Source organism: Leuciscus leuciscus (assembly GCF_965113295.1).
Source record: "Leuciscus leuciscus genome assembly, chromosome: 1".
Taxonomy (NCBI): domain Eukaryota; kingdom Metazoa; phylum Chordata; class Actinopteri; order Cypriniformes; family Leuciscidae; genus Leuciscus; species Leuciscus leuciscus.
This window is the reverse complement of record NC_138725.1, coordinates 60,528,458-60,549,095: the sequence shown is the minus strand read 5'-3', so window position 1 is coordinate 60,549,095 and position 20,638 is coordinate 60,528,458. Positions and strand designations below refer to the sequence as shown.

Here is a 20,638-nt window from a genome sequence, read left to right as displayed (position 1 = left end):
CATGAATGCTAATAAAATAACTTTATTTTTAAGAGTAGGCTATAGAAGTTTAAATGCCATAATATATTAGTCACCGATACCATAAGAAAGTTTTTATTTCCTTTGTAATAAATTATTAAAATATTTAAAATTTAACAAGTGCTGGAATTAAAATTCTTTTGAAACTATAAGTTTGATTATCACAACAACAAAATCACAAAATTAATGTAAAAAAGTTTTTCGTTAGTGTTACAACCAAGGTTCAGCAGTGGGATTTCTAATTTGAACCGTTTAGAAGTAGGATACATTCTGAAGCATTCATATCTCAGAATATTATATCAAACGTTGAAACACATAGCACAAACATAGTGGGATTGTACCAGTGCCACATGCACACTGATGGAACAGTTATTAATAATTTCGGGGTGCATGATTAGAAAAAAATGAAAAAGCCTATCAAATGTTAAGCCTTTGGCGCACACGTGGGTTCTTCAGCGTCAATATGAGCTTGTGACTGCAATTGCAGCGATTCAAAGCAATTGAGCAATATCTCTTCACACCACCAATAACCCGCACTCAGCTGCAGAGAAGGCGGGTGGAGAGAGAGAGAGAGAGAGAGAGAGAGTGTGTGTGAGTGTGAGGGTGTGTAGTCTGTATACTGTACGTGAGAGCGACGGAGCGCAGTATTTGTGCGGACTCAGAGACGCAGAGACATTCGGTACCCTGAGAGAAAAATAAATACGGATATAGCCTACCACCGAACCAGTCAGGGATCTACAGACACGGAATAATCTTCAGTATCGAGTCGCCTGTCTCGCCTGCGACGAAAGCCCGTTTCCCTCAGACCTGCTGCGGTAAACGATTCATTTATGGTCCAGCATCTTGGCAGAGACTGATTTATACATGTATATGCATTATTAAGTGCTACCTGCTGCTATTTTCATTTTTTGTGTCTGAGTATTCGTCTAATTGACTCATCGACCAAGGCTTCGTTGACAGTGGCAATGCCAGTAAGCCTACACATAGCCTTCTTCTCGAGCTGAAGGACTGCAGTGCAGGACGGGTTTCCCTGGGATACGTTTGGATTTTTTTATTTTATTATTATTATTCAGAGGGTAGTATAGGACTCGATCATCAGCATCCACTTGTGTAAAAGGAACATTGAAAATGGCCGTATTTAATTCTTGACACCTTAACGCAGCGAGGAAGATATTCATCAGGGATTTTCCAATCAGAGTTGGGTTCCAGCATTATCCAGCTATGATGTAGCCTACACGCGCACGTCAATACGGTTATCATCAGTGTTCATTATTGAGTATTAATTAGAATCAACCCAGGGCCTTCTTGTGATTTCTGTCATCAAAATGCCGGCTGGAATGAAGCCTCTTGAAAAATTCTTGAAGAAACAGACCAATGCACTAACTCGGGCGGGTGGTTTTGGGGAGAAGGCCACCGGCACAGGGGCATCCAGGCGGCGGGCCAGCCTGTCCCGTGTGGTGCCGTTCTTCAGGGAGACATCTCCTGAAAGCGGCCCGGCGAGAGAGGTGTTTAGCCCGGAGACCGAAGAAGCGCCGTGCTGGCCATCTGCCACTGCGGACATCAGGAGCCCGTCGCTGTCCAGTGATGAGCAGAGCTCAGAGGCGAGCCTGGACACGAACTGGACTCCGATGCCCGCAGACACTCCGGACAATCTAGCGCTGGCCCTGCTGGATAGTGTGGCTGGAAAGCGGTACGGCAACTGCACAGGTGAGATGAATCTCTTTTCCCACTGTTCGTGCTCCACTGACAGATATCTTGGTGGATCTTTGAAGAGCAGGACGTTTACAACTATGGTGACTGTTTATGGTGCACGCCTGTGTTGTTGTAGTGGGTTACAATAAATAATCGTTTCCACAAGGCTTGTCACGATTATCAATTTATCGCTATTTTTTGTTGCAATAACAGCGGTTACCGTGCACTTTAAATGCACTTTCACTTTATGTTAATTTTCACGTAATAGCAAATATTTGTATCCGTTCTGGTTTGCGGAATGCACGATATTAATTTAGTGCAGGCACAATAAGGGGAATAAACAATAACATTGTAAATCATTATTATTATTTATTTATGAAAATGAATTGTCAAATAAATGTTCATGATCGCGATATCGCGCTAGTTCCGATATTGAGCTCCTCAATAACTTTTATACAAAAAGTTTAAATTGTTGGGTGTTTTGTCATGTCTTGGTGCCGTATCAATACACTAAGTTTAAATTGTTGTGTCGTCTTGCTATTTTTAAAATATTTTTTTTGTCTTTTTGTGTCATTCCTTGATAATTTAGTTTTTTAAGACAACATTAACTTAAAAACTTAAACATGAAAAAATCAACATGAAAGAGCATTTGCAGAACATTTTACTTAGGGAATATGATATACTTCTGAGTAAATTTGTAGGGCAGGACTTAATTTTTTCAGGAATTGATTAAATCATGAAAAGTGGGTGTGTTGTACCAGAATGGAACCAGACCATAAAGTTTAAGTTAATATAACCAAACTGGCTCCCTTAAATTTTCTTGCGTCACGACTGCATTTTCGGGAAAAACCTGTGCTAGGTAAACCGAATTACACTCGACAACTAGTTGTCAGTTAAGTCATAGTGCAGTAGCCATTCTGTGATTTACTTTAATTGCTATCTCTCTATGGTTACAGATTTACTGCTATTGCGAGAATAATTTGGTCATAACGACCACAAAAAAAAGACAGCTTCTGTAAGCTGTTGTATGAATAAGTCATTTTATGTAGTGCCATATTAATTTGGGTAAACAAGGTCATTTTTTAGACAAAGGAACTCTTTATTTCACAGAGATGTGGCATGACAGTGGACCACCTTATTTAAGGAAGGCAGTCAAGGCTAGTCATAAACCTTGAGATTATATTGAGCACTGGCAACATTTAAAAGGTCACATCAAAAGGTCACAGAGAGTGATGTCATAAAACAAAGTGCTTTCACATTTGTCAATAACAGATCCTATCACTAAATGAGGAACTGGCTGGGAAATATCTTCAACTAGGGTATTTTCTCGGCAATGGGAAAGCTTATGACAATCGAATGAAATTATTAAATGTTCCCATGGTGCTTTCCTGTGTGTTTTTCCTCAAATTGGTGTTATGGATGTTTCATGATCGCACAAACAGCTACCACCCACACCTGACACCCACATACAGCACTGAGCACCTGTATGTAGAAAACACCACCAACCAATCAGTTCATGCATGTGTGAAGTGAGGGGATTTCTATTTTGGTCTCAGACAAAGGACTTTTTACAGGGAAATGACGAATTGTGTTGTGATGGGAATGGGTTGTCTGTAACAAGTGCATACATGTTACCTGTTCCTGTAAGTTCCAGGACTTTTATGAAGAATGGCTCTCCCACACATCTATTAGCAGTGATGCTTTGCAGCCATAGTGCAGCAGTTTGCACTGCACATGTGCATTAGAGTGTTTTTGTGAAGTAACCATGGAAACTGCAGGGATTTCTACAGTATGCCGGTGCATAAAGAGAGAATTATGCTCGATGCGAAATCAATGGGCAGATGGGCCGTTTGCCGTGGTTCAATGCGTTGATAGGATGTATGGTAACTAATAAAATGTCCCTTTTTGTAGACTAGGTAAATTATGACGACGGATAGGCTAGTTTTGGTATTTTTCATTGGACTGTTTTGAACAGTATAGAAAGACGAGGAAAGGTTTATTTGCTTGAGGTATGTTTAAAGCGATAGTTCACAGAAAAATGAAAATTCTGTCATTAATTACTCACCATCATGTCGTTCCAAACCTGTAAGACTTTCGCTCATCTTCGAAACACAAATGAAGATATTTTTTATGAAATCTGAGATATTTCTGTCCCTCCATTGACAGTCTGTGCAACTACCACTTTGATGCTTCAAAAAGTTCATGAAGAGATCGTAAAACTAATCCATATGAATTGATCTTATCTTCTTATCTCTACTAAAATATCTTCATTCGTGTTTCTTTTGAAGAATTTGAAGTCTTTAAACTTGATAAAATCCAACTGAAAAATTGTGACTTGAAACATTACATTAATCATTCAAAATCAAAAGTTCATTCAATTTAATAATTGATTTTCAAAACACATCCTAGCTCTTGCTAACCTCTAAAATTATGCCATAACCGAAACTTTCATTCGTGTAATGTGCTTGACAGCTGAGGTCTCTTTTTCTCCTTTGGAGGGGATTTTAAGCAATTTATCTTGAACCTCTGCTCTATATCTAGAACAGATCAGAGAGATTTCAGTTGTATGTCACATACTGAGACAGTTGGCCTTATTCTCAACCTGTTTTACTTCTTTTTATGTAAAGGGGGATGCCTTGCCTCTATATAAGACTGACATTTTCTCTACAATTTGTCATTATCGAGGCCCGGGAAAGTTTTGAAAATGTGTCACTAATCCTGGATTAGCCAACAATGGGCTTGCAATTTGTCTCATCTAGTGTTGTTGTCCGTAGAGTGACTGTGGATTATGGACTGAGGGAAGTCCACTGATCCAGGGTCAAGAGGTAACACACTGAAATAAGACACTGCTTACATATCAGTCCTGATGCACATGCAGTCAAGTCATCAGCGTTAAGAAGACACACAGCCCATCTGTTGACCGAATGAGTAACTGTAGACAGATGCACTTTGTAGATGTTTCCACGTTTCTGGTACACTATGTATTTAATGACTTTGAAATATCAAAAAAAACCTGGTATATCTACTTCTGTTTACTTTTATTACCTTTATCTCTTGGGTTTTCTATGTGGAATCCAGAATTCCTAGGAACCATAATTAGCTCTGTTCCGAGACAACACAACACACCCATGAAACCGCTTTATCTCTGGAATGTGTATGGACACCTCATGAGTATGCGCAATAACTGGAAGTGTGTAATGGAGTGATTTGGTAGGGCTCATCGAAGCAAGATTAGCAAGTTGATCATTACATTACTTTGTTTACCTGTAACCCTTCCAGTTGTGAGCCCTAGGCAAAAGTAGTTCTGTTGGTTGGCGTGTCAGAACAAAGTCCCAGAGGGCAGAGCAAGAGCAGTGAAACGGCCAAATGATTCAAATGCCAATGTTGTCAAAATGTCCTCCAGTCTTACATGCCGAGGGAGGGGAGTGGCTTGGGACTTCACGCTTAATTGTTTTTGCTGAAAAGTTTTTGCAGTTCTAATACATACTTCAATCTATCAGAGTCAGGAATACTGTTTGGTTGATCTTTGAGTTAATTTATTTCTCCCCATATATATATATATATATATATATATATATATATATATATGGCTCTTCAATATGAATGGGAATAATAAATAATAATAAATAAATACATAAAAAAAATTGCAAAATGGTTTTTAATGTCTTTTCATAAGCTTTTTAGAAATGACAAATGCAATATAATAATATTATTAAAAAAGTTATATATATATATATATATGTTTTTGTTTTTTTATATACTGATAAAATGAATCTTTAACTACACGCTGTCGTATCAACCAGTTCGCTGTTTCACTGATTTAAGTTTCACAGTTAGTTGGTGGTCAACCGGTATGTAAACGAAACCGAGTGTCATTATAGTTTTCGGTATTTGTTAAAAATAATGAATGAAAAGTCGTTCTTGGTTTCCAGCCATACTCTTAAAGGAGTGAAATGCACTAATTTTCCCCTTTTCTACTATAGACTTTTGCTATAGTAAAGGTTTGGGACTGCGTGTTTCTTGTGTCCAATCAGCATTGTCAAGATGTAGTTTTCCTGTGGTTACAGACAGAGTGATGGCATTTACAGCTCAGACAAACTTCTGTAGTCATATGCATTTCTTCAGGTACTATCATCAGAAGTTAATGAAGGTAACTAGAGGTGTAGATAGTCTCTAAAGGCAGAGGCCTGGTTGTATAAGGACACACCACTCTCCATGTGCTGCTTTCCTGTGGGCCGAAACTGTCCTGAGGGTGTTTTAAAGAATCTTCGGAAAGTGAGCAAGTGTGGAGAAAGAAATAAATGCAAGGAGGGAGAGAAAGAAGTGCAATCGGAGAGAGTGTGTTTGTGTAGGAGGAATGCTAGCATTTTTTTTCTTTTGAAAAGAGTGAGGGATTAGAGTGGAATGACTGCCCACTCACTGGCCTCCCATTGCAGGGTTTTACATAACATTGTGAGGAAAAGCGAGATATCTCTCTCGTTCTGTGTGGTTGTCACCCTCTCGCCCCCCTTCTCCTTGATCCTTAATGGTTATGCCCACTCATTTTCTGCTTATCCACACACCTGGGCAGCTCTGCTGAAAGCAGCTACGGTGTCCACCTCGACTGTGCATTTTGAATATGCATTTTGATGTATGTTTGTGCTGCAATATTAATGTGTGGACTGGAGTGGGTGCTAATATACAGCAAGGTATTTTCAAGTGTTTGTGTTACTGTGTGATATATGTGACTCATTTGCACTGTTCCTGCATAAAGGCAACTTAGAAAACTATTGCAACAACTTGACTCTCACTATGCAAATAGCGCTTACAGCTGATTCCAGTAGAGTTTAGTATTATCTAATAATGCTATTCTCTAATAAGCAACAAACAAAATTGTTGTATTTATGCATTTGGCAGATGCAAAAGTGGATTAAACCCATGACTTTGCTGTTGCTATAGTGCTCATACTCTGAGCTACAGGAAAAATAGTTCATTTGAATTATAGCTACTAAAGTTTTTTTATCAATGCTTTGCAGTTTTGGAATAAATATATTTGGAATCCGCCATTCTGCGGATTCTGCGGATTCTGGGATTGCCGGCAAAGGATACAAGTAGTACTGCCTTTGAATAGATGTTTTTGGATGCTATTCTCTCCATGTTCTGAAATGGATATTTGTGTGAGCATGTTGGCTCCTCTTAACACAAATGCTCCAGTGTGAAGAAGGAGCCTCTCTCAGACTCAGCACCTGTTCACATGGCAACTGCCGCTTTCGGATCAGGTGGAGGTGAAGAGGATAAGGTAAATGGAAGGCGGCTGGAACTGTGGGATACGTGGAGAGCAAGTGTTAGAATATAATAACTTTCAGTGCATGTTTCTTGATATTTATATCGGAAATCAGATGAGCACAAGCTAAATTGTCTTTCGGCACCACTAGTAGAATAAGACAAATGTTAACCGACTCTTAAATACTTTTTAAATGTTTGAAAAAGTTTTTGTTATAATTTTGTATCGTCTATATATACACTACCAATCAAAAGTTTGGGATCGGCATATATATATATATATATATATATATATATATTTTTTTTTATTTTTTTATTCCAAAAAGTCTAATGCTTGTGGTAGATTTTTCCTAAACCTATTTCGCACCTGACCTAAGTCTACCTGGGTCTTGTTTACAATCGACGTCCCTAAATGTCTACAGTCGACGTTAGTTTATCTGGTTCTAAGGTTCATGCCTTATTTTCGGCATCATATTCCCTTTGCAAACCCCCCATAATTCATGCCCTGATGTTATTGGAGAAAATCACACTCAGGCTATGTAGACACAATTTTTGAAAGCGATTATAAGGCGGCACTTCTGAAGCGATCTCTCTCTCTCTCTCTCGCCCTCTCTCTCCGCTCTTTTCATTCTGCATCACAAAAACAGCACTGCAGTCACTGCGAGTCAGTGCCTGAATCAAACCATAGCAAATGCGCCACGTGACGCCCCTTTGAAGTGACAGCAGAGGTTGCTCTTTTTCACCACGCAGTTTGCACACTCAAACACACGCGTGCACACACACACACACAGATGGCCCGGAGCTCCCGGATCAGTGGCTTGACCGACAGCCCTAATAACAGCCTGAAAACAGCCTCCTGCTTGCTAGAGAGAAGGATGTGATTAGCACACAGTGATCATTCCCACCAAGAATCAGTCGCACATGGAAAGCCTCCTTCCGAAACAGCTTACCAAAGAACATACAGAACCTTCGAACAGCTATTCATGCTTTTAGACCTCATAGTGGCATAAACAATAATGCAGAGAGTGATAAACGTAGCAATGAGTTATATTAATCACTGCGTACTATAATGGCGATGAAGTTCTTTCACTTTAGTGGAGGAGGGTGATGATTATATACAGAACTGTTTAGAAAAAGAGCCATAAAGGAGCTTTTAGCTTTGATGATCTTCTTATCCTAATCAAACATGTGTTAGATGTTATTTTGAAGTATTGGGGCCATTCTCGCTGTGACGATGGGCTGGGTCTGTTCATCTCTCTTCGCCTGTGGGAAACTGTGACATATTTTTCATAAGAAAGTTTATGCGTATGCAGTATTACAAACGCAAGCTGGCTTGAGGATATCTATTATGTATATAGGTGTGAAAACCTTTTAATAGCAACAGGTAGTGAAATTTCACCACATTTACAGTTAAATTGTTCATGATCGCACATTAGGAAATATGTTTTTTTTTATTAAACTGAATTTTTGACATCATCAGTGTCACATCATCCTTCAGAAATCATTCTAATATGCTGAGTTGGAGCTTAATAAATATTTGTGCTGCTTAATGTTTTTTTTGGAAACCGTTATGCATTTTTTAGGAATGTTTTATGTATAGAAAGAACAGCATTTGTACTTTTGTATTATAGATCAACCTTTTGTACATTTAATGCATCCTTGCTGCATAAGAGTATAAATGTAACTCCGTCTAACTGAAAAAATCGTACCGACCCCAAACTTTTGAATGGTATTGTATATACTATTGTCCTGTTATGCTGCATATGAAGGCACGAAGAGAAAAGGTTCATACTGTATTTAATAGTATCCACAAGGTAAAGCCAAACGAAGAAGAGCAAGCAAAACACAACCATACATGAACAAGACCAGACAAGGGTGAACTGAAAACACATGGCTTAAATACACAGACAAACAAGGTGATTAACGATACACAGCTGACAGTAATGATGAATTAAATAACTAGGGTGACAAGAATAGTAGCGGGAAATGGTCCAAACAGGGTGATATAGTGACAATTATATATACCGTATATTATTGTCGGAATATATGTGCACACTAGGGGTGTAACGGTTCAAATTACTCTAGGTTCAGTTTGTATCTCGATTGCGGTATGATTTGGTATGTGCTATGTTCAGGAAAAAAAGGACTACTGTCAAATGAAAATAAAGAAAATACAAGATACAAATAAAATAAAGGTTGTCAGGTTTTTCAGGTTGATCTAACAGTAGTTTTCAGGTACAGAAATTGAATAAAGTAATCAAATGTAAAATAACACTGCATATAATCTTCACTGTATAAATTAAATAATGATTCATCCTTATTAAAGTTACAAAAGTTATTCAGTCAAGAGCAGTACTCGAAGTTGACCGGTACGCAATGAGCTGTAGTGTACCCTCATCTTTTTGTGTGTGTGTACCGGCACTGTACCACCTGACCACTGCAGATTTAAGGTGTGTTTGACTTGAAGCGGCGCTGTCCAGACCGATCGGTGTATGACATCAAAGTACTGCGAGAGTGATTCGACAGCAAAAAACCTAAGATTAAACAGCCCAAACAACACTTACAGATTAACATACAAATAAATGAGGACAGACTCGACAGAGTTATATAAGAACGCTCAGAACTCATGATTGAATAAATGTTAAAAACACTGTATATTTCACTACACAGGAGCTGTTATTATCCTCAAATGTAGTTTAGCGTTCAGGAGTAATGCTGACGAATGCTTTAATCGAGACCTCTAGCTTTTCATCGATGTCTGGGTGAACATGCATAAGTATCAGATGAGTTCTGCTGCTCCTCAACCAGCGTAGTCACGTCACAAACGCCGTGCGAGATCGGCTGTTGAAATTTATTAAGTTCTCAAAGTCACAAACTACATTCGACAACATATAAAAACGAATTAATCTTTGGAGTAATTTTATGAATAAAGGTGGAAATTTGAATACATGTTGAAGTAGGCTACGAAACTTTATTTCGTCAACTTAAATTCCATTTCAGCATCCGTAGTTCCTGCGGCAATGCCGAGAACCATTAAACCATAGTGCACACCGTCTTTAAAGAAATGATGTGGTAAAACTGCACATATTTGAGTTCGATGTTGCAAGAAAATGTGCAAAATGCCCAGAGGAACAGCAGCACCAACACACTGCCTGCAGCGGTAATGCATAATTTCAGGGCCAGGTTCAAAGTTCGTGCACACTGTTGGCAAACAAAAGGGTGCAAAATGAATCCATTAACTCTGCTGTGGGTTTGGATTTGTTTGCACGGGTGTTCTTTTCTCTGGTATTGTGGAGTTGAGTTGTGTCGTGCTTTCATGTGGGCACATCTTGGACTGATGTTGTTTGGCTATTAAAATATCTCTCATTTTCATGTTATGTAATACCAGTCGCAGAGGTTTCAAATCATTTCTCCCGGTTGACCAGAGAGCAGGCTTTAAAAATGCATTTTGTGAGTCCTGCTCTAGGAACAATCTCTCCTGGTGCCAGTTTGAACTGGGTTAGACCTAAAAAAAAGTGGCATGCTTCTAAATTCAGCACTCTGTTTTAGTTTAAAGGCCGTAAGGTGTTTTTTTCTTTTTCGAGTCACATGCTGTGTTTCTCTAGACTGGTGGCTTGACATAGACTCTTGCTTGCTTTTGTCAGCTTTTGAAAGACTCGTAGCGTATGTATTTTCATCTGCACCTGCTTTCTTCCTTCCAAACTGTATGGGAAGTTTTCATTTCAAAGGATTGTTTTGAGAATAGCGGCGGTCCTCCAGTGGCGTTCGCGTATTTACTTATAGTTGGCGGCCCGCCAAAGCAGATTTGCATGTGAATGATGGTGTTTTGTGTCACGATCCAAAGAAAAGATGGGAGTTGAAGGGTGAAATGCCTCCCAGAATGGAAGAATTTTGTGCAGGGGGGGTCGAGATAGAGCAGATACGAAGAACAAGCGCATACAGCCTCAGAGAATGAACAGAGACCTTCAAAACACACACCAATGCACACACACGGTGCGTCATGCCAAAAGGCACCAACGTGAGCGAGGGAGAGATGAAGAAAAGACGGCGCGAGGAAGAGAAAGGAAAGCATGCGTGGGTAGTGGGGGTTTTAGATGTGATAAGGCCTCCATGGTAACGGAATGTCTATCATGGTTTATGTAACGCCACCCTGGTCTCTCCATTACGCTCTCCTGAAATCCCAATCTCCGATCTACAGCTGATTACAGTCTTTACATTGACCACATCCGTGCAGCTTGGATTCTTAGCCCTTTTTCACCGACAGCGGTTTATTGAGCGTGAACCTCCGTGACCCCTAACCTTGAGGTGTCCCCATCCCTAAAAACATTTATATATAGACACAGAGGAAAATGAAATTGCTCAAATGTTGCTCTTTCAACCTAGAGGAGTTTTTAGTTATGCTTCATTTAAGTATTAATTATGTCAGTTGTTAAAATGCAGCTGGGGGTCCGCAACCCCTGGCAGTCTTCCAAGGGGTCGACTAATTATAATTTTTGAAACTCTTTTTATGAAGTTTACAAAGTATGTAAATGCATTAATATGATACTATCTACCGTGTTTTTAAAGTAAGAGCGGGTTCGGCCATTTGTAACTTGAATGTGCGAGGCTTCAAATGTCCAGTTATTTTAGCTGAACAAAAACAGTCTGTTATGCTGCTTGATATTGCAAACTAGTATTTATTATTGTAATCAGAAACACACTGATTTGTAGTGCATGTAATTTTATTTATTTTTCAAGTTATTAACCTACATTTAACCGGAAGTCTCACACATTCACAGAAAATAGTTTATAAATGTTATTTATATGCATTTTACTTATATTTATATTAATTTATTCTGAGACACAAAAGCATTAGAAATATTAAGCATTGATGTTTTTTTTTTTGTTATTGTTGTTGTGTTATATGTTGGGTGTGTTTTAAAAATTGGACCCTGAGTCTGTAATAAAAGTTTTGATTGATTGATTGATGGATTGAAATTGGCCCTAAAAGGGTGGAAGTGACTTTTCACTGACTTTTGATTGCAAACTTGGTATCTTTGAAATTCTGGGCACAGTTTAAGATATGGTTGAGAATGAGAACTCTTCTGAAACTCTAGAGAGACATGAAATGACACATGAAATGATCCTAGTTTAGTCTCATCAAGGTTGTTTTTGCTGAAACTGAAATTCTTTGAGACGGCCTTCAGTTGCACACACCCCGTTACCTCCCTCCGTCTAAAGACAGCAGGATTATGGTGTTTTCTTTTGGCAGGAGCTTCTCTTGACCTTAAGATGAAAAGAAAGGGAGTGATTTTCACTTGTCTGAACGATGGGTGTTCTGTACGTGTAATGGGTGTCCGTCTGAACTCCCTGCTGCATCTGCTCAGTTTGGTCCTCACAGTGCGAGATCATGTGCTGCTGTGGAGAATACATGTGCAGTTTCTATATTTGACAATGATTATGTGTGTTTGTGTGATGTGTGTGTGCATGTGCATGTGCTTGTGTGGGTATCAGGGTGGCTGTTGGATTTTACTCTATTCCCACTCTTGTCATTTAAAGAGATGCGTTTTGTGCCAATCTGGGCAGGAGATTTGCTACACTTTTAGCTCTATCATAATGTAAACTAGTGAGTCGAAAGAGGAAAATGGATGAAAGAACACTGGAGAATGTGGGGGCCGTCAGTGAAAGAAGGGATTAAATAGAGAAAAGGCATGCGAGGCGGAAAGGTGTCATATTTGCGTCTTCTGTGCCTCATCTTCATGCTGATTTATATTTCCAAGCTAAACATCAGCACTGACTAATTTACCACTAAATGTGGATATCAAACATTTACACGGCTAAGCTGCTTTGACAGTTTCTTATGGAAGCCTGTTTCCACCTAAAATAGGTAATGGAGACAGGACATAAAGTTTAATATAAGAAATAAAGTTGCAGTTGTAAGACGTAAAGTCACAATTTTAAGAAAGAAAGTTGGATTTGTAAGATATAAAGTCGCAATTGAGAGATATAAGATATAAAGTCGCAAATTCGCAATAATAAGAAATAAAGTTGCAGCTGTAAGATATAAAGTCAAACTTAAAAGATAGTCTCAACTGAGAGATATAAAGTCGCAGTTATGAGAAATACATGCAGTTTCCTGTTTTATTCCTTTGATTTAACTTGATGTGGTAAAATTGTATTTGCATAAAACCCTTAAATTTGGCTCAAAGCTGTTAAGTCGGAGCTAAAAGTGTTGAGTAAGGACAGCTGGATGCATTAAATGTGCGTGATGCGCTGGTTGTTAACGTGATTCAGGAATTTACTTGGCTCCTCAGAGCAGTTTTGATGCTCTCTGCTAAGCATTATATGCCTGAGGGAGGCAAACAGACCCACACGCTGACATAACACATGGCTCAATTACGGCTGCAGTATAAGTTATCGAGAATTATAAACTCCCACCCTAATTTAATCTCGACAGCCATGACAAATTCTAATGAAGAGAGATGGTCATTGCCCTAGAATGTAATGCTTACATACATCTGACCGGAGGGGGTCCAGTCAGCCCTCACAATCGCACACGCTCATACGGTGACTAAAAGTTATGTTGCTTTAATCTTCTACACCCTCAGCTCTGACACTACACCTTATAAATTCCTCATCGACTTCAGTAGAGGTTGTCCGTCGCGTGTCTTCTGTTCGGTTGCTAGCACGTGCCCGAGAGGGACTTGCTGCTATCAGAGGTGGTAATTAACCCAGTTGACTCCTCTTCCAGTCATTCCGTTCCTGTTTTTCTCACTGACTCGCCTGACCTGGCTGCCTGCCTTGCCGTCGTTTCTGGCTTTGCATCCCATTTGCTTTTTTTTGTGGGTTTTACCTTGATTATTTTTGCATCTGTCTGTATGCGTACATCTGTCTGTATTTTGTCTGTGTGTCTCGCTCTCCGTCTCTAATCTATTTTATTTCTCCTTACTCAACATGCAGCCTCTAAAGTCAGCGTTGCCGTGGCAACCGCAAGAGATCTGCAGCTCCAAAGATGTGGAAGGAAACTAACTCGCATGCCCACCTTATAAAGGCACACTATGCAAGATTTGTACCATAATATAACAGCTTCGAAATCATTTCGATGGTAAACGAACTCGTAGTAGGGCGAATCATCCCGATAGCAAAGCAGGGGGGGACGCCGCTGGCAAAACCAGCAATGCAAGTTTGAGAGGTGGCGCCCCGACAAATCTCGCAAGAATCACGACTTGCTTTACGGCACTACGTCACATACATCAACGACATATTAAACAGCATCTATGGAAGACACTAGCATGAATTTCAGACGTGAATCATGGCAGAGTCGACGAAGAAATCGCGGTCAGAAGAGTCAAGGAAAAGAAAACGACGGCTCTGCGTGAGTGGTATTTATGACAGTAACGTTAAATACAAGTACTCCACAGCGACTCTAGGGGTCACTGTTTGAGAAAAACGGAAACTGCATAGTGTGCCTTTAACTTGCACACACACATATATGTGTGTATGTGTATATATATATATATATATATATATATAATAATAATTAATAATAATTCATTACATTTATATAGCGCTTTTCTCGGCACTCAAAGCGCTTTACATGAAAGGGGGGATCTCCTCAACCACCACCAATGTGCAGCATCCACTTGGATGATGCGACGGCAGCCATATTGCGCCAGAACGCCCACCACACACCAGCTTACTGGTGGAGAGGAGACAGTGATGAAGCCAATCAGTATATGGGGATGATTAGGAGGCCATGATGGACAGAGGCCAAGGGGCAAATTTGGCCAGGATGCCGGGGTTACACCCCTACTCTTTTTCGAAGGACATCCTGGGATTTTTAATGACCACAGAGAGTCAGGACCTCGGTTTAACGTCTCATCCGAAGGAGTATATATATACAGAGAGAGAGAGAGAGAGAGAGGTGTGCATGCGACCTTATCTTCCCCAAGCTTCCATTGCGCCTCACCTGTGACTCTCAAAAGAGGTGCGACTTCACAAAAACATGCACAGAGGTGTGAAGTATGCAGGTCTGAGCATGTTTCTAATATGCACATTAGGACACCTTGAGTGCACCGTGTGCAGGAGGACGTGCGCGTCATTTTTCGATAATCACAGTCAGGAACTGAAATAAGCACGTCTGCACCAATCAGTGATCAGTGATCAGTTGTTGCCTGCAAATCAGTAGGTAAAGCAGAGGATGATTGTGGGAATCTTTTCTGTTCAGATGATTCATTCAACTAAGGAAATTCTTAATAAAACTCATCGTCTCACTGAACCAGTGATACAAGTTGATTCTGTGTCTAAGCTACTGCTCTGAAAAGGGAATGTGTTAATTGTTTCACATGGCACGCGAACGCTTTACCATTTTGAACTGAACTGACATATTCAGTTTGTGCTACTGACTCTTTTCTCGTTCCTCTAGGCCATCACGTTTTAAATAGTTAGGTATCAATGATTTATGTGCTCCACATTGATATAACCCAGATACATAATCAGCATCATGTCCTCAAATCAGCCAAAATACAGTCCCTGAAAACCTCACTGTCAAGATGTGCCCCAGAACGAAAGATATGATACACATTTCTATTCTTTTTTTGAGCATTTCAGTGCATTTCATTTCATTTTCAAAATCTCGTTCATTCGTAATGCTGCTTACAATTCCCTTTTCACTGTTGACGGGGTTTTTTCACGCTCTTTACTTTCGTCTGCTACTGTTCAGGCTCATATTGTAGAGGCAGACATGCTTGTACTGTACATCACTGCAGCCTTTGGGAGTGTCTGTGATCCAAAGTGGGCCAGAAAGCACCGTGATTTATTCTACCCACAAACCCACTGCATGTCCTTGAGATGAGCTAGCAGAGGTGAAGGCTTCTGCCGTCAGGTTCAACTTCATACTCACTGAACGAGTGTTCACAACCTGCCGAACAGCTATGACGAAGTCTGCGCTAAAGATATCATTTTCTCGGCTTCCTTCTCTTTCATTATTCCGTCCTCCTCGTGTCAATCTCTGCAACCGTTCGTTTCAGACAAACATGAACATTTTGTTCAGTTGTGACGTCACTAATGAGGTTGTGTTTTTCTCTCTGTCTCTTTGCAGAAATACTCCTGGATGACTTCATGCTGACACACCCTATCTTCTTGGCCTCAGACAAGTTCCAGCAGGTCTTGCTTCAGCAGTATCCTTTCTTCTCGCCAGAACCATAAACCTCTTCATTTCTGAAACTCTTCAACGGGCGACCGTAACCCTATCATAAGGTGATTTATACAACTAGAACATGGACCTGGATCATCATCTTTTGATCAATGCTTCTATTAGCCAGTTAGTTTTATGGGGGGCGGGCTAGGATAAGGGTCTCATTGATCAAATTATTATATTATTTAATAAAAGTTATTATATTGAACTTTTATTAAATAATTTTATGTTTAACTTTAATTAAAATCATTTTGATTATATAATTTGTTCTTTGTATTTGATTAATTTTTAAAAAACAGAAGCCCTAAAGTATGGAGAGATTTTTCAATCCTTTTGCATTTGTTTGCAAAAAGTTTTGCGTTCCCCTGAGAAACTTTGCATTCACTCGCAAAACGTGTAATATGGGAGGATTTTTTTTTCTTCTGGAATGCGATACTTTTGCAAGAGGACACAAGTTTTTGTGATTAAACACAAAAGCATTGAATTATAATTTCTCCTCCCATCTAATTTTTTTCCATCATTATGTCCCCTTAATGGCTCTGTACTATAGTGTGATATCATATCCTGTTGTCTTTATCCGAAGAAATTTCACATACTCAAAGTCTAGCATGACCATGCTTTGTGATTATCCAGTCCAAAGGTTACCATCTCGACCCAGAACTGGTTAAATCACGTCTAAGTTACTAACTGTATTTCTGGTGAAATTTCGTCGCGCAACGATAAACGTTAAAACTTTATTATTATTATGTTTTGTTTGTTTATGTTACTGTGTTTGAAATTGAATTATTGCAGTGACAGCTATGCTAGTGCACAACATGTTCTCCGATCAGTTTGTTTACTTTGTAACTCTCCAGAAAAATGGAACACTTGTCAGTCTTCAAAACACTTCCAAAACGAACCGAATTATCTGCTAAAAACAGCCAACAAACATAGCGGAGAATCCCAGCGTCTGTCTACCGCAGGGGGCTAAGAGCAGGCGCACATGCTGCTTAAGATTTGGGTCAAAATGACATACCAATTAGCCGCAATGCTAACCTACCTCTATCAGTCTCTGCAGCCCCCCCCCCGTCCATCCATCGAGATTGCCGAAATTCAGATAAGAAGAGTGCAATGTGAGGAATGTGTTTGTTTTGTTAGCTTTAGGCAGAGTGTGTATATGTGTGTGTGTGTGTGTGTGTGTGTGTGTGTGCAGAGGACACCCCTCTCTCTCTTTCTCTCTCCATAAGTCCCCTCTTATTTGGTGACCTACATTCCTTCTGTGAGTGCCATAGCCCCCCCCATCCGGACCATAATGGCGTCTGAGGGGCTTGTCTGCAGACTTTGAGCACAAAGGTATTCCTGGGGAGGCCCGTCTGCATGCCTCAGCGCTCCTAATGCAGCGTGTCTGCAGCGGATCCTCTGCGGGGATCAGTGACCCTTGCTAATCTTCCGTCACCACCTCGCCTTATGATCCACTCCTCTCTTTCTCTTTCCTCTCCCTCCTCCTGAGCCATTTATCTTTCTACTTTCCACACCTTTTTTTCCTGGTCTTTGACTTGACCTAATCCAGGCCTAATCAGATCTTTTTGTTGTGGCAACATGTCTGCTTCCTGCTTAGAAAAGACCCGTCTCCTACACTTCCCACTAGTCAGGGCTCATTTAAGGGGTTTAATAAAAAGATTTCAAAGCAGGATGATTCCTTTTCATCAGGACTGATAGTGCTTTCAGGCCTTCACACGTTGACACACACTCTCTGTGGACTCGGCCTGGCTGGGCTCCAAACCGCAATCCAGGACTCGTGCAAGGGAACAGAGTTCATGTTTTGCAGCTGCCCAGCGGCTCAGACTGCTGCTGTTTTTTGGGCACCCAAACAGAGGTGACGGCTCTGGATATAGATTTACTAGATCTGGGATGCCATTTGGAGAAGCTCCTCTTGGGCCTTTTTATGTACGGGAATAGTTGTGTCAATTTTAGACGGGTGTCGGGGACTCTTTAATTATAGACAGAGAGGCTCAAGGATACTCCAGTTTTAATTTAGTCCGCCTTTCAGGTTTCCTGCGCATATGAGTGGTAGGATTGGGGACAGGGAGTCTTTGCAGATTTTAGGTCATTTTTACCTGCCGAAAAATGATGTCTCTGCTTAAATGCTTATGTAATGCTTCACCAACTTGACTTATGTAAGTGTGTGAGTAACGAAAAAATCCATTCCGTGTGTGCTTATGTTGTAGCGTGTGTGTATGTTCAGTGTGTGTGGGTGTGATGGGTGTGTTCCATCGCCCTCAATACTTTTCAAAGGTTGTAATTATTCTGGCTGTCTGGCCACAGAGGCATAGATTTTGTTTTTCCAGCGCGGCATCTGTGTCAGGTGATCGGACAGCGGCTGTCTGAGTATGTGTTTATCCGCATGCACTCCGCAAACCCTCTCAACACAATATCTGTGCTGAAAATCACCAGCTTTATATTGTGTTTTAGGCTACAATAGGCAGAAATCTATCTATCTATCTATCTATCTATCTATCTATCTATCTATCTATCTATCTATCTATCTATCTATCTATCTATCTATCTATCTATCTATCTATCTATCTATCTATCTCTGTCTGTCTGTCTGTCTGTCTGTGTCTGTCTGTACAGGTTCAGATGTGTGTACATTTGTTTTCAGTGTATTTAGTGAGCGCAGGTGTGTATGTGTTGGCTCGCGAGTGTGTTGTTTCTTAACTCCTGGCTCAGATTCAGCTCAGAGGGTAAGCAGGGTGAGGGCTGGCCTGGCTGGGAGGGAGCTGAGCGGAAACTTGCAGTTCTGTCTGTGGCCTTCCGCTATCTGGACACATACAGAGACTTACTGCAGGAGGAGGGAGATCGCTCCAACACCTTCCCAAAGGTACTGCACACGTGTGTAATAAACCTCAAAGGAATGCTCATAACACACACAAATCAGTGTCAGACCATAAACTACAACTTTTTGTTTTCACATTGCCATTTCATTATTATTAAAATATTAAAACAATTTATACATTTTTGGTATATAAAGAGGTTCACTTTTCATAATCATCAGTTGCTTCTTCTTTATTCACTCCTGGTTTTAATAATAATGCAACCTATGGTTTCAGGAGCTGTATTTGCGTGCCGTTCAGGAGCTCAGTCGCTTTCCTGAACTGGTGGAAGACGTCCTGAAACTTCAGCGCTGGACTGAGATATTACACAGCCCGTAAGCATCAAATCCTCTTCATCCTCACAGTGGAATATTATTTTAAGCTATAAATGTTTTTTTTATGAGCTATAATGGCTGCAGAAATCATAGAGGAACATGAAATCATTTAATACATGAAGAAACAGAGCCTCTTAGTTTACGTACATCATGAGTTGTAAAGTATTAAATGAGGCGTATGTAGTTGCACATTAAGAGCTTTAGAAGCAGATGAAGAATTAATGTGCAGAGATTAATACTTTAATGTGTTGTGTTCAATTTCGATTGTGTCATTAAAAGCCTCTCAACGGGGCAGCAGTCTTTTCATAAACCCTTAAACAGTTTATTTCTGTATCTCAGTTTATAAAAATAGGCCTATATATTATCTGGTTGACATTAAATTGGCAATGGCATGTTTGGTCTTTCTGCTTCTTTAAATTATAAAGATGCCATGTAAACATAATGTCATTTCCACTGGCATATTGGAGTTTAAAATTTCTTGCAGTCCAGTCATAACAAATAGTTTAAGAGCATGCCATGACTGGTCCTCAAATATCTTTCCCATGCATAGAGCATTTTCCATCCCTGATGCCATTACCAAACTAATTTTAGGTTGATATTCGTGTTTTGGAGACAAATAACTTACTTAGATATTTACACTTGAATAGCTACCTGACTTGTTTTTCCCTCCTATCCGACAGAGCCGAGGAAGACAAGGAAAGTCGCAAGAAGCAAGTCCGCCCGCTCTTCCGACACTTCAGACGTATCGACGCCTGCCTGCAGCCCCGAGAGGCTTTCCGTGGCTCAGACGAGAGTACGTTTTAATACTATGCATAAATATTGCACAGACTGACCACAGTTTATTAACTTTGCGTTTGCTTAGCTTCGCAATAACGCCCATGAGAATACCGTTAGTGAATCATCTTATTCATCCTTTTTTGTAAAAGTGCCAGTCTGCTTCCACTTCATTGAAACCAGGATGACAAATCGGGTCACGGGGTAGCGTCTGCCAAGTTTTATAGATGCAATGAGCTCATCTGATGGAATGGGACTCTTTGTCGGGGCAGTGGCTCAAGCCAAGCTAAGTGATTTCCCAGACCTTAATCAATAGGCAATCTGACAGTACAAAACGCTGCTACCCTGAAGCCTCCAGTGACCCAGTTTCTGCTTTTGTCAGAGCTGTGACTGGCTAATGGAGAGGAAGTCAATACTGTACATAATACTATTCAAAGTTTTGGATCTTTCATTTAACTCGTGATAAAATGATTCAGTATAAATGGGTGATACTGATATCTGGAAAGTCTGAAATGTGTATATATATGTAT

The 20,638-nt window shown here is 40.1% G+C and overlaps 1 protein-coding gene across 1 annotated transcript in view; it reads left to right on the top strand.

Annotated features, from left to right (window-relative positions):
• Nucleotides 1–612: 612 nt before the first annotated feature.
• rapgefl1 (Rap guanine nucleotide exchange factor (GEF)-like 1) overlaps nt 613–20,638 on the top strand; it is a 40,040-nt gene continuing 20,014 nt past the window's right edge. Inside the window, exons 1-5 of the mRNA XM_082183981.1 lie at nt 613–1,725; nt 16,052–16,130; nt 18,857–19,007; nt 19,237–19,334; nt 20,015–20,127. Of these exons, the coding sequence (XP_082040107.1) occupies nt 1,344–1,725; nt 16,052–16,130; nt 18,857–19,007; nt 19,237–19,334; nt 20,015–20,127 (823 nt within the window). The 5' untranslated portion in view covers nt 613–1,343. The remainder of the gene's footprint in view (nt 1,726–16,051; nt 16,131–18,856; nt 19,008–19,236; nt 19,335–20,014; nt 20,128–20,638) is intronic.